Source organism: Patagioenas fasciata, chromosome 32, assembly GCF_037038585.1.
Source record: "Patagioenas fasciata isolate bPatFas1 chromosome 32, bPatFas1.hap1, whole genome shotgun sequence".
Classification (NCBI taxonomy): domain Eukaryota; kingdom Metazoa; phylum Chordata; class Aves; order Columbiformes; family Columbidae; genus Patagioenas; species Patagioenas fasciata.
This window is the reverse complement of record NC_092551.1, coordinates 1,692,792-1,706,116: the sequence shown is the minus strand read 5'-3', so window position 1 is coordinate 1,706,116 and position 13,325 is coordinate 1,692,792. Positions and strand designations below refer to the sequence as shown.

The following is a 13,325-nucleotide window of genomic DNA, read 5'->3' as shown; positions in this document are numbered from 1 at the left end:
CGGAGCCGTCGCCGCCGTTGGCGTGGGGGCGAGCGGTCGGTGCGAGAGAGAGCGGGAGTGCGGGGCTGGCGGAGCCGGCAGCAGCCCTGCCTGCGGACGCGGACACAGCGCCATGTGCGGGATCGGCTGCGGGCCCTGCTGCGGACGGGTATGAGCGAGCCGGGCCCCGCCGCCCGCCCTCCCCAGGTAAATTGTCCCTTTAGTGCTAAAAAATGTAATAGTTCTTTTTGCAGTTTCACTTCATAAAAGGGATTTGTGTAACGCTTTCTCATTTCTTAAAAGGCATGGCTAAAAAAAAGAGATTAAATTTGAAATATAGTGTGATATATCACACTGAGGAAGGAAAACCATGAGCCAGCACTGGGCCCTTGTGGCCAGGAAGCCAATGATACCCGGGGTGGGTTAGAAGGGGGTGGTCAGTAGGTCAGAGAGGTTCTCCTGCCCCTCTGCTCTGCCCTGGGGAGACCACACCTGGAATATTGTGTCCAGTTGTGGCCCCTCAGCTCCAGAAGGACAGGGAACTGCTGGAGAGAGTCCAGCGCAGCCACCAAGATGCTGAAGGGAGTGGAGCATCTCCCGTGTGAGGAAAGGCTGAGGGAGCTGGGGCTCTGGAGCTGGAGAAGAGGAGACTGAGGGGTGACCTCATTAATGTTTATAAATATGTAAAGGGGCAGTGTCAGGAGGATGGAGCCAGGCTCTTCTGGGTGACAACCAGTGACAGGACAAGGGGTGACGGGTACAAACTGAGACACAAAAGGTTCCTCTTAAATTTGACAAGAAACTTCTTCATGGTGAGGGTGGCAGAGCCTGGCCCAGGCTGCCCATGGGGGTTGTGGAGTCTCCTTCTCTGCAGACATTCAAACCCGCCTGGACACCTTCCTGTGGAACCTCAGCTGGGTGTTCCTGCTCCTGGATGAGCTTTCCAGGTCCCTTCCAACCCCTGACATTCTGGGATTCTGGGATTCTGTGAAAGGGTTATTAGACATTGGAACAGGCTGCCCATGGCAGCGGTGGGGTCACCATCCCTGGAGGGGTTAAAAAGGGACATAGATGAGGTCCTGAGGGACATGGGGCAGTGCCAGGGGTGGGTTGACGGTTGCACTCGATGGTCTCTTCCAACCAAAATGTTTCTATGATCCTATCTATTTTTTGCATTGTAATAGTGTCTGAATTTCAGGGTTCATGTGATCTTGTCCCGGTACTTTTGCAAGGACGTTAAAAGTAAATGTGTTGCTATCTGCAATTCAAAACTGTTTTTCCGTTGTTTTCTAACAGGCTCGGAACTTCCCCTTTCGGAACCTGTCTCTTTGGAGATGCTGGAGAAGACCAAGGAGGAGGACACCCAGGCAGAAGAGAGACGAGGAAGATGTGGAGTCTCTGCACAGCCTTGAGGAGACTCTGACCAAGCCAACCAAGGAAGAAGTGGAGAGCCCAGAGTGTACTGAGGAGCCTCCAGAGCGCGTTGAGGAGACTCCAGAGCGCATTGAGCAGACTCTAAGCGAGACAAGAGAGGAAGATGTGGAGACTACAAGCAAGGTATCAGACAAAGACGCAGAGACTCCAGAGCGCATTGAGAACGGTCTAAGCAAGGCAATAGAGGAAGACACAGAGACTGCAGAGTGCACAGAGGAGACTCCAAGCGAGCCAACTGAAGAAGACGTGGAGACTCCACAGAGCCTGGAAGAAAATGTGAGGAACCAACCTGGGGAAGACGTGGAGGTTCCACAGAGCGTTCAAGAGGCAAGTCACTGGTGCACAGACAGTTCTGTATGACTTAGGGATATTTCAGAGTTAAAAGAGGTAAAAAAAAACCAGAAAAGCAACCCCCAAAAAAACCCCAAACCCCAGCTTCCCCAAACCAGGATTTGGTTGCACTGCACTCAAATCCTTTCTAATTGAGTTGTTGCTGTGCTTAAGGCTATGGTAGTCAGTAAAGCCCTGAAACTTTAATTATTCAAGTGGTATGTATGCAGAAAAAGCATTATGTGGTTGCAGGGGGACCAGTATATGTATTTCTGAAGTTAATTGTTACATCTATTTTCAATTCTCTAGTGCTTTGCTCCTCAACATGTATCAGCATGTTAATACAGCGGCTGTTAGTGGTGGGGTTCAGGAGATCTGGACTCTCTGGTTTAATTCTTACCTCTTTCATTGACTTGTGCAGTAAGTTGTGCACTCAGCTCCTCTCTGCTTTCAGTTAAAAGCCCAAAAAGGCCCAGGTAACTGAAGGCAGCTAAAAAGTGGCAACTGAAGTGAGCGTTGTTGAGGTGTTGTGAGATCCTGGTGCTGGCATGCTGGTGTCTGCAGCCTGCGCTTGTGCAGGGACCATGTTCCTTTCTCTCTGACTTGTTTCTCTTGGCCCTTTTCCTGGCAGAGCACAACTGAGGATGGAGCTGAAGACGCACAAGAAGGAGCTGTTGACTGCGACAGCCTGAGAAGAGCGCAGATCCAGCAGACTGACAGCGAAGGAGCAAGATGGCTCGGGGTAAGTAAAGCTGGCATGGTGGCCAAGCCCCCAGCTGATCAAAGTGTCCTCACTTCATTGCAATCGGTGCAGCTGTGGCAGTTTGAGCCAGAGGGTCAGGAGGTGGGTAGAACTTTCATGTTATGTTGCGATGTTTCTACATTTTCTTCAGGATCCAAGGCAATAATATAAGAACTTGCTTTGGTGTAGTGTCCAGGTTGGTAGTATAGAGACTTTGAGTGGCAGATTTCCCATCTCTGCCTCCTGTTTTTACCGGGAGAAATAGCAGAAAGTATTTTTGACCTCCTGTACATTTTCCAGCTGATGGGAAGAGTTCTTAGTGATGCTGCATTTGTAGAGTGATTTGGAGGCTTTTCAGCTGAAAAGCGTTGGCTGGTAGTGGATGTGTCTGAGAGAAATGCAGCTCTAACTGAAAATTTCATAGAACCCGTGTTGAAAGGAATACAACTGTTTTTGTTCATTTTGAGTGAGTTGGGCTTTATTACCAATTCCTTTAAGTACTGAGAAGCTTGAAACCTTGCTTAGTATTTTCTTGTAGAGGTTGGAGTAAGTGAAGGAACTTAGATCTTTCATGCTGCAAGAAGTCTGAGAAACCTTTCTTAAACTTCTGGATGCTAAGAAAGCATCCGGGGTTTTTGAATGGTTGGCCCTGTTATGAGAGAATGGTCAGTTTCAAAGGCAACCAGGAGATTACAGCTTAAGCACTGGAAACACTTGGCTGTTTCAATAAGAAATGTCTTGATTGTCCTCCAGTATTTGATACAGCATTTGGTGTTTGGAGAGCCCAAACCGACAAGATTGTTTAGTAACTAGAGATGGACTATTCCTGTGAAAAGGTGGAATGGAATCTGTGTTTCGTTGTGCAAGCTCTGTCGGGGCTCTGGCTTCTGTCTGAGTTTTGTGCTTTGTCTTTGTTTCCACTTTGTAGGCTGAAGGGGACCAGTTCCCTGCAGGACACACTGTCAGCCCGGACGAGACGTGCAACAGCAGGGCCCTGAAAGCTGGAACTTTGGAAAAGCTGGTGGAGACGCTTCCGACGGCCTTTGCCGATAATGACTTCACATACATCAGCATCTTCCTCTCCACGTACAGGGCCTTTGCCGATAATGACTTCACATACATCAGCATCTTCCTCTCCACGTACAGGGCCTTTACCGATAATGACTTCACATACATCAGCATCTTCCTCTCCACGTACAGGGCCTTTGCCGATAATGACTTCACATACATCAGCATCTTCCTCTCCACGTACAGGGCCTTTGCTTCCACCAGCACAGTCCTGGAACTGCTCCTGGACAGGTGAGAGCCGGGACAGAATGGAAACTGAGCCGTCATTTATTATACACGACAGGGGGACGTTGACAGAAAAGAATCCTGCAAAATTCAGGATTTCAGCGTAAACACACCATGTGTAAATGCACGTTGCCCACATCCCAAATCTCATTAAAGCTTAAGCGCCAGGTGGGGAAAGTGTGCGTGGTCTGACCGCTAAGGAACCAAACTGGGACCGACACAAGAAAACCAATACAGCTTGTCCCTTAAAAAAAGACCAGTGCACGGGGGATATGTGCAAACCCTTCATCTCTGCCGCAGCTTCCCCAGCCACGGTGGAATTGTCCAGCATGAAGCCCTTGTCTTCATGCCAATTGTATATGAATATGCCAATATCTATATGTTTATGCCAATTGTATATGGATTACGCTGTTTGGGTTGCTCAGTAGAGGTTCCTCTAAACAGCCATCTCATTTTTTCAGATACGGAAACCTGGAGATCTCGGGCTCTGAAGAACATGGAACCCAGAATTCCCCCGGATCCAGCACAGTGCTCAGGACGTAAGTTTGGTTTTGCAGCGCCCAGCGAGCCCCAGTCAGGGTTCGGTGCTGGAGCGGGACGTGGGCAGCAGAGCTGTTGTTTCATTTGACAATTCACAGCCCTGTTTGCTTCAAGGAGCTTGTGTAAAGGCCAAGTATCAGCTGTCTCATAACACATCCAATAATACAACGCAGAGAAAATATGAATGACTGCGCTGGTTTCTCAAGGTGTAATTGAAGAAGCAGCCTTTAGTTTCCTATGAAGTATTATCTTAATAATATTTCTTGCCTAAAAAGAACAAATTAAATTCTGTGCTCACAGAAGTGTCCATACTGCCCTCACGTGGGGGATGAATGTCTCAGTGTTCCTGTTGTTATATTAGGTACAGATCCATGCGATTGCATCAATACCTGCTGCATACAACCCATGTGTTCTCTCTGAATTTGCTCACAGTGCGATGGCATCGATTTTACAAGCCTGGCTCGACCAATGTGCCGACGATTTCCGAGAGCCGCCTGAGTACGTGTGTCTGCAGAAGGTGCTGAGTTATCTGAAGAAGAACATGCCCGGCTCTGACCCGGAGAAGAGGGCGCAGAACCTCCTGGAGCAGTTCCAGAAAGAAGAATGGGAGAATGATGGTAAAGTACCTTTCTCTGCTGTCTGTGTGTTCTCCCAGCGTCAAGCCTGACACATCCCCTTATCCAGAGCACAAAGCTTCCTGTGCCGTGAGCCGAAAAGTCGTAAGAGCTCACGTGGTATGTGAATGAGTACTGGAATCAACTTCCAGCCTTAGTAGGCAGACTGAGTTCTACTACATGCATTTTTCTCACGTTACCTGCGTGTTTCTCAGACCCCGTTGGCTCTGGAGCGCATAACGGTAGGACTGGTGTGCAGAAAAGGCCCAGGTTTAGACTTAGTGCTGCGGCAGCCAAGGCTGCTGATCAATTCTGTACAGCCCTGCAGCCCTGAATCCAGCTCTGGTTTAGTGCCGAGTCCAGCCCAGGGCGTCCGGGGGCCTGTCCTGAAGCTGCTGGAGCCACGATTGGTTTCGTATATTTTGCATTACTTTCTCTCCTCATCAGTAGTACTAGCAAAGCACGTTTTAACTTTCCAACTGGTCTCTCTCCCTTCTCCTCCTCTTCCCTTGAAACGTGGACATAAGAGCATTCTCAGCGTAATATTTTGGGAGTATAATTGCAGTCTTGTCTCTTTGCAGTTCAGCTGTTTTTCAGAGTATAGAATGCGTAAATGCTGACAAGCAGATTATCAAAGTTCTGCAGTGTTAATAAGGAGTTGTTGTGCGGGGGTTGGTGGGTTTGTTCTTTCCAAAGAATGGTTAGTGAATGGGTTAAGGCACTTCTCAGCTAAGAGACCCTGAACAGCTCAGTTCTCCCTATTTCTTTTTCTTCTACCTTCTCTTTGCCCATTTAATCTTCTGGACCTTCTCTATCTCCCTAAAATATGCAGCACGGTGAGGCCGTTACCCCAGGCAGGTCCCTGTGCATGTTCTGTTCTTCTATGTAGTGATTTTCCAAATACCTGCTTTGATTACTTGTTTTCTGTATAAATTCACTGACTCGTGTTTTCCCCGCTGGCCAGACGCGTTCCACAGCCTTTCTCCCTGCACCCCGGACGAGGAAGAGGAACTGGAGATCAGCGGCCCAGAAGAATTCTCGCTGTCCCAAGAAGACCTGGTGGCAGAACAGCTGACATACATGGACGCGGTATGTAGATCATAGGTATTACTTGAAATGCTCGGGGAAAGAGTTCTGGGCTTCTCATTGTTTGTTTGTTTGTTTTTTAACTTATATCGGGGTAAGTCTGTTGTTCCAGAACCGCTCTGTTGCTGGGACACAGAGCGCAGCTCTGCTTGGTTATCCAGACTTGCTTCATTGATTGGGCTTTTCCTTCAGTTCTTCTGAAGGTGTTTGTCTTTTTGTTATACAGCGTGGATGTAGACTGTGTGGCCTCTTTTGCAAAGTTTAGCATTTGACCCCTCAGAAATAGCGTATTTTGACTGTATCTTAGGCTACCTCACCTGAAGATGTAGAAGTACTTTGTAACTGTAGTGCTCCGATTTGGCTTATTTGTATCAATCTCTTTCAAAAGTAGCATGATATAGAAATCTTTCCCCCTGGTAATGTAAGTGATAGAAAGGTGTCTTTTATTTTTCCAGGACAGTTTAGCTGACAGTTCTTTTAGGGCGTCAGGCCTAAAGAGTTATACCAAAGTGTATATTTTAAACTGGAGAGAAAACCAATATTTCCCTTTTAATACCATACTGGATTCAGCTGCAGTTTGTACTGTAACCGTGCATTTCTTGCTGTGGGCAGTAGCGCTCCAGGCTGAGTTGGACACCTCTGTTTCCCTCTAGACACTCTTCCAGAACGTTGTGCCCCACCACTGCCTGGGCTGCATCTGGTCCCGAAGGGACAAGAAAGAGAACAAACAGCTGGCACAGAGCATCAGAGCCACCATCTCGCAGTTCAACGCCGTCACCAACTGCGTGCTCAGCACCATCCTGGAGAGCAAAGAATTAAAGACACAGCCAAGAGCGAAGATCTTGGAGAAGTGGATCCGTATCGGACGTGTAAAGCGTTTATTCGCGACTGTTTAACGTTCCTTGCGCGGGTGCCGTGGAGCTGGGAGGGGACAGGGGGGTTGTAGGGGGGAGTGATATTTTTGATGCTCAGTATTTGTAGAGCTGCCCGCTTAGCAGGGAGAATGTGCAGCAAGCAGGACACGGGGCAGACAGAAGAGCACTGACTATTGGTGATGCTGACGTTTAACGCTCCTGTGTTTCTAACCGCTCCTTTCACAGCAATGTAGGATCCTGAACAACTTTTCGTCTCTGAAGGCCATCGTTTCCGCCTTGCAGTCCACCTCGGTTTATCGCCGGAAGAAGACCAGGGCCTGCGTTCCAAAGTAAGGCTGTGCAGTGTGTCACTGGATGTGTTTTGGTGCTTTTATCTTTTCTGTGCCCAACTGTTAACGATTCTTGAGAAAAAAATTGTACCCTGGTCTGATTCAGAGTGCTTACAAACAACTTAAATCATTGAATCTTTTCCTGTACAGGGACACAATGCTGATGTTCGAAGAGCTTTGCGAAATCTTCTCCGACTGTGACAACTTTGCGACGAGCAGGGAGCTGCTGCTGAAGGTGGGAATGAGCTTGAGTTGCCAGGTTGTGATCTCACCCAAAGCCGAGCTCAGCCCTGTTCCTGACCAATGAGCTCCCGTATGCGGTGCTTTGGGGAAGACGGGTCTGTAAATCCCGGCTTTTCTGCCGGGGCGAGAGGTGCCGCACAGCGAGATTTGACGCAGAGGAGTTACGAATGAGCACTTTGGCTTATATACCGCTCTGTGCAGACATGAACCGCTGGCTGAGATACCAAGGATGATGTCGTGAAAGCATCATTTACAAGAGCGCTGTTTGGTGAAGCAGACTAGTTGTGTTTTGTTTGCTTCCACAGGAGTATTCTAATTAGTATAATTATGACTTCTCAGTCAATTAATCCACCATTGCTCTGACCGTTTGCAGGGAGTCACACAAGGCACGGTACCTTACCTGGGTACCTTCCTCACTGACCTCGTCATGCTGGACACAGCCCTTCAGGACTATCTCGAGGTAATTTGGGGCAATTTTTGGAATCCTAAATCTCCTCCCTCCCTTGCAGACACTGTGTCTGCTCCTGCATCTTCCACTGGGTGCTAGTGCAGTTCTTAAAAAGAGAGGAATGTATTTAACAAATAGACTCAGGTACACGAGTGCTGTGGCTTATCCTAGAGCTGGAAACGGGTCTTTGTAGAGGCCTTTGGTCAGGGCAGCTCTGGCCCGTCCCTTGGTGTCGCTACTTCATCCTGTTCATCCTGTTTGTGATTAACTCCAGCCGAGCCTGTGCTCTTCTCCTCCGATCCCTTCTCTGTCCTTCCAACAGGGCGGCCTGATCAGTTTTGAGAAGCGGCGAAGGGTAAGTGGAACGGTGACTGTTCTGTGATCGTTAGTGCCTGACGCTCTCTGCTAGAGCGTTCTCTTGGCGAGGCCTGTTGTCTTTGCTGGGCGTATCCAACAGCCGCTCACGTTACTCAGAGGGTGAGGAAGGAACAGTCCCCGGCACGCTGTGAACCTCTGCCGGGCTGTGCGGGGCGGCGCGGGAAGAGAAATTCCTTTTAGATGCGGGCAGCAGGGGAAGAGGAGCCGCAGGGCACTCGCTGCCGCGGGAGTTACGTCTGGGGCACGTTCCCCCCGTTTGGTGTTCACGGGAACACGTTACACGAGCGTGTTCTGTGTGCTGGGAGCGCATCAGACCTGCTGGCGTGAGACCTTTGCTGGCCACAAGATGCAGTCTGTGACCATCTTCCTTGTGCTGCAGTAAATAGTTGTGGGTCAAAGGTGCAGCGAGCGAAGCGGGTACCTGGGACCGAGAAATCAAGGCTGAGCGTTGCCTTCCAGCCTGAGCCTTGTTGGTCAGAGATCAGTAGGAGCGAAGGTGCCGGGGTTTCCTCTGTCCGAGGGCAGTTTGTCCTGGATCTGTTGCTGCGTGTGTTTAGTGTATTAACGAGACTGGCTTTATTTTTCTAATTAGAATTCCTATTTTATTATTTGTTTTCTTAGGAGTTTGAAGTAATCGCACAAATTAAGCTGTTGCAGTCCTCATGTAACAGCTATTGCGTGACAGGAGATGAGAAATTTGTGCAGTGGTTTAGGAGGCAGCGGCATTGAAGTGATGAGGAGAGGTAGGGCCTCAGCCCAGCTGGCGAAGCAGCTTTTCTTCCCCCGCAGGCAGGTTCAGGTTCTCTCAGCCTTGAGCTCTGCGCTGCCAGGAGCTGCTCCCGGAGAGTGGAAATACACACGCACAGAGCTGCGCTCCTCCTCGTGGGGATGAACCCTCTGGGACGTGGGAGTGACCCAGGGCTTCTCAGATATGGCCACTTTGAGATATTTAACTAACGGTATTGCCTGTTCTGCAGTTTCCGTCTGTCACGTGAAATCGAAGGAGCAGCTCCTGACCAGAGCACCGCAGCGGGCAGAGCTCAGAAGAGCGTGGTGAAGAGATTCAGCCTGTGAGTACAACGGGGAGGGGGTTTGGTGTGTGAATATGAACTGGAATAAATCAAACACCAGCTGACAAACCTGGCTGGGGATCCAGAGCACTGCAGTGCTGCGAGGAGACACCGCCAGCTAGAAATACGTATTGCTGTTGTCTCTTTCTATTGGTGTAAGTAGCCATGAGGGTTATCGACTAAAGACTTCAGAAATAACTCTAAGGTGTCAGACAAAGGAACGATTTTAGTGCTGGATTATAAATTCAATTCAAATTTGCAGCAGCAAAACAGAGCAAATAAGGATAGAGTCTAATTTGCTATACACACACAAACAATAGGCCACTCGAGATAGGAAAACACAACAGCAGGTCAGATTGTTGAAGCAAGTGACAGCTGTGCTCAGCCCAGCTCTGTTGTGCTTTCTTTTCTCCCCTAGGCCGTTCCTGGGCTTGGGGGTGAGCGCCCACAGCACCCCCGTCAACGCGCAGCCCAAACCTGCTCCAGGTGGGAGCTCTGGGGACAGCACCGTCACCATCGTCCCTCCCACCGACACTGCTGAGGAGCCTCAGCACAAGGTAGGGCCCGGGCCCTGTGTTCAGCACAAACAGCCTGTGCGAGGCTGCTGACGCTGCCGGCGGCCCCAGGCGCTTGCCCGAGCCTGTGGATCTTGACTGGAGCGTTGCTGGCAGTGGAATGGAGGGACCTGAGCTCTGGGAAAGGCGATTTTGGGGGGAGGGCTCATGTACATCAGCCCAGCCTAATTCTGGGGCAGGCAGAGCAGCTGAGCAAGTGAGAAGCAGGTGAGGTCAGAGCTCACCAGCCCTGTGGTTTGACCTGCCAGGAACTGCCCAGACCAAGCCTGGGCTGGGCTGGGTTCCGTTCCCAGGGAGCTTTGTCCTGCAGACTCTGCTCTCTTGACCTAAGCTGCCTTAACTGGGTTGCCGAAGCCCTTGTTAAGGCTGTTGTGCTGAAGAGTGTCATCTTTAGCTTTTGGATCTTTGAAATTCAATGGTAATGAATGTGTTTGATCTCGTCTCCCCCCTTGCTGCCATCTGATGACAAGTGCTCCAAGAAGTGCCCCGGCCCCGTGACTCCCGTTCCATCAAAAGAAGTGCCGCCAGTCCTGCCAGTCTACAACCAGCAGAGCGGAGAGAGCTGCGTCATCCGCACCAGCGTAGAAGAGGACAGAAGCGGCAACATCTACAGGAGCATCCTGGTGAGCGGTGGGAACAGCAAAGCGCTGTTACTGTGGGTGGTGTTTTCACCCCAGGTGACTTGAATGGTGCTTTTAGTTTCGGAAACACCTATTCCCCGATCAGACCTCCTTGGCAGGGAACGTGACCGATGTTACAAATCAAAACATGTGGAGCAGGGGATGAATGAGAGGTTTGCAAAGAGCATCTCTCAAGGTTTCTGGCTTTGAAATTGAAGCTTGTATTTGATCAACAATGCCAAGGGAAGCACTCTGAGCAAGTGCCGGCTTTGCTGCCCCTGCTCTTCTGCCAGCGCCGGCTGTTGTGTGTCCAGCTCAGCACTGGGGTGTGTGAGCTGTGACACAAGGTGCCCCTTCCCCAGCAAACCCAGCTCCAAGGCCCAGAATCTTTGCAGGACATCGCAGAAAGTGTTTAGCAGGGGAGACTGTGGATTAATGGATGTCTGCAAAGAGCAGCTGGGGCAGCTCTTGCTGCGGATTCGATGGCTGCTGAGAACAAGGTCTCACCTCTCCGAGTGGTTGCTCAGGAGAGCAGAGGCTGTGATTTCCTGCTGCATTTCTAGAGCAGTATTCTATTTAATCTTTATTTAATATTTAATACTTATATAATAAATATGCAAACGTTTTCCCACCAATTCTTGTCTGGAGTTAGTAGATTTTAATGTTTGATCTTTAGATCATGTTTGAGCTTTGTATAATATTTAATGTATCTATAATAAATAGATGAACTTTTTAACACTATTTTGTGTCTGGAGCGAATGTATTTAAATATTTGATCTTCGTGTAACATTCCATCTCTCTATAACCTTTAATGTTTCTATGATAAATACGTCAACTTTTCCCGCTCATCAGTGTCTCGTTCATCTCTTTTCCTCTCTGAGACTGCACCGCGGTCTGAGAGTTTCCACCTTTTCCCCATTGTCTCCATCACGGCATTTGTTGCTCCTGGCAAAAAGACGACCCCGAATTTAAGCTGCCTCTTGCGTTCTGGTTGTACTTCAACTGCCCGGGGAGCCAGCACACTGTTGTCAGGTTGTCAGGTTCTGGTGACAGCCTTAGAACCGGTGACGTGCACCAACCCTGCCTGTGCCCTTGGTGTGAGCAGCTCCACTTGCTCCTCACCCTGGGGAAACTGCTCCTGGCTCCGGGTCTGTCACCCTCGCTGCGGGGTCTGCACCAGCCGGGGCTCCGGGGGCTTCGCTCTCGTGCTCCACAGCAGAGGACAAACCCCACGCTCACAGGAGAACACAATAACTCATGGAGCAGCTGAGCTTCACAGGAAAGGGGAAAAAGAGCAGAAAAAGAGCAGAACAGCGGAGAAGGGTTTGCACTGGCTCCTGCCTTCCCAAAACACAGTCAGTGCTGAGCAGGGAAAGCCCGGACAGCACCAGCCCAGGAGCTGAAAGCACAAGTGCGGTCACCTGCTGAAGTGAAGGGTGTTTGGGGTTGCACTGGGAAGCAGTTTTAGTCCTTCTGGGTGAGCAGCCTGGGTGGTGCTCACCGCATTGGGAAGAAGAAACCCAAATGAACAAACAAGTAGAATTTCTGGTAGATATGGGGGCAACACTAATGAAAACCTGAAAAGAAGAAACTCCAACCCCATGATGGGAGGGACCTTTTCTTGTTTTGTTAACTACAGAAACAGCTGTTGGGAGGGCAGGGAAAGGATGGACACGCGTCTCTCGAGTTAGAGGAGCCCTGATGGAAGAAAGAACCTGGAAAGTAACTCAAGAACCAGGGGAACTGAAATTGAAGTTGACACGGGATTGGTGATGTAACTACTATTAGTGTTATTGATGTGAATGCCCAGTATAAATGAAAATGAGAATGGCTTAATAGCTAAATGTGTTGAACCGAGTTGTATATGTAATTCTCATTTTATATTTGATGTTTAGGTTGTAAATGGACTGTGGTATAAGCATATCCACAAAGGGAACTTACCGACAGGATTGTGTAAGAAATGTCTAAGAACAGAAGATAAGGAAACCGGGGCTCGGTTGAGGATTCCAGTTGCCGCTGGAAGAATAGAAAAAGAATAGCAGAGAATGGTGGGAGGTATTTACTGAAGGGGTGAATGGGAATTTAGAGCCCACCAGTGATGAGGAGAACAGAGTGCAGACAGAGAAACCACATTCCGTGTTGCTCCTGTTGTTCCTGGGAAGTGAAGGCCAAGAGTTGGGAAACGATAAAAAGTCGCCACGCTAACGGCAAAAATAGGAAAGGTGGGGACACGGCCCTCGCTGCCGAGAAGATGACGAACTCGGCTGCGGCTGCAGCCTGGTCGGCCAGAGAGGCAGAGGGTGCAGAACCCTGGACCTGATCCCCTTGCTGGCAGTGGTGACTTATTGTTCCCAACTTAGCCTGGCCAATCCCTGTACCAAGTGCTACGAGCGTGTGAGAATAGGGAGACTAACCCAGTATGATCTACATTATCACGCTCCTATTAATTCTGGATGTTATGGTAGAACAAAATTGGAGAAGTGTGAAATCCAAGGGCAGGAATGATGGGTAGCAACTAACCTAGAGAAAGGTGGACTCGCTGTAGGCTCTGCCTCCTGCCCTAGGGGAGAACAGAGGATCTGTTTTACACAAGGTGGTGAGTGGGGCTATTCAGATGGAGGGGGAGTGCAAGATCAGTAGAAGGAGGAGTTAGTTAAGAGTGCCACTCAGGAATTAAAAGGAAAGCAAGAGCAACAGAAATTGGTACAGAACAGCAGTGATTGGTATGAGGAAATAAGGCAAAAAGACAAAGGATTACAATTACCGACA

The 13,325-nt window shown here is 49.4% G+C and overlaps 1 protein-coding gene across 1 annotated transcript; it reads left to right on the top strand.

Annotated features, from left to right (window-relative positions):
• Positions 1-9,722, top strand: LOC136110959 (ral guanine nucleotide dissociation stimulator-like 1). Its single transcript, XM_071800627.1, has 13 exons — positions 1-186; positions 1,276-1,740; positions 2,375-2,485; positions 3,414-3,784; positions 4,240-4,317; positions 4,751-4,935; positions 5,897-6,021; positions 6,672-6,887; positions 7,119-7,222; positions 7,373-7,457; positions 7,839-7,925; positions 8,236-8,268; positions 9,269-9,722. Exons 1-13 carry the CDS (start codon positions 151-153, stop codon positions 9,284-9,286), a joined length of 1,914 nt encoding a protein of 637 aa, XP_071656728.1. The 5' UTR covers positions 1-150; the 3' UTR covers positions 9,287-9,722.
• Positions 9,723-13,325: the final 3,603 nt, after the last annotated feature.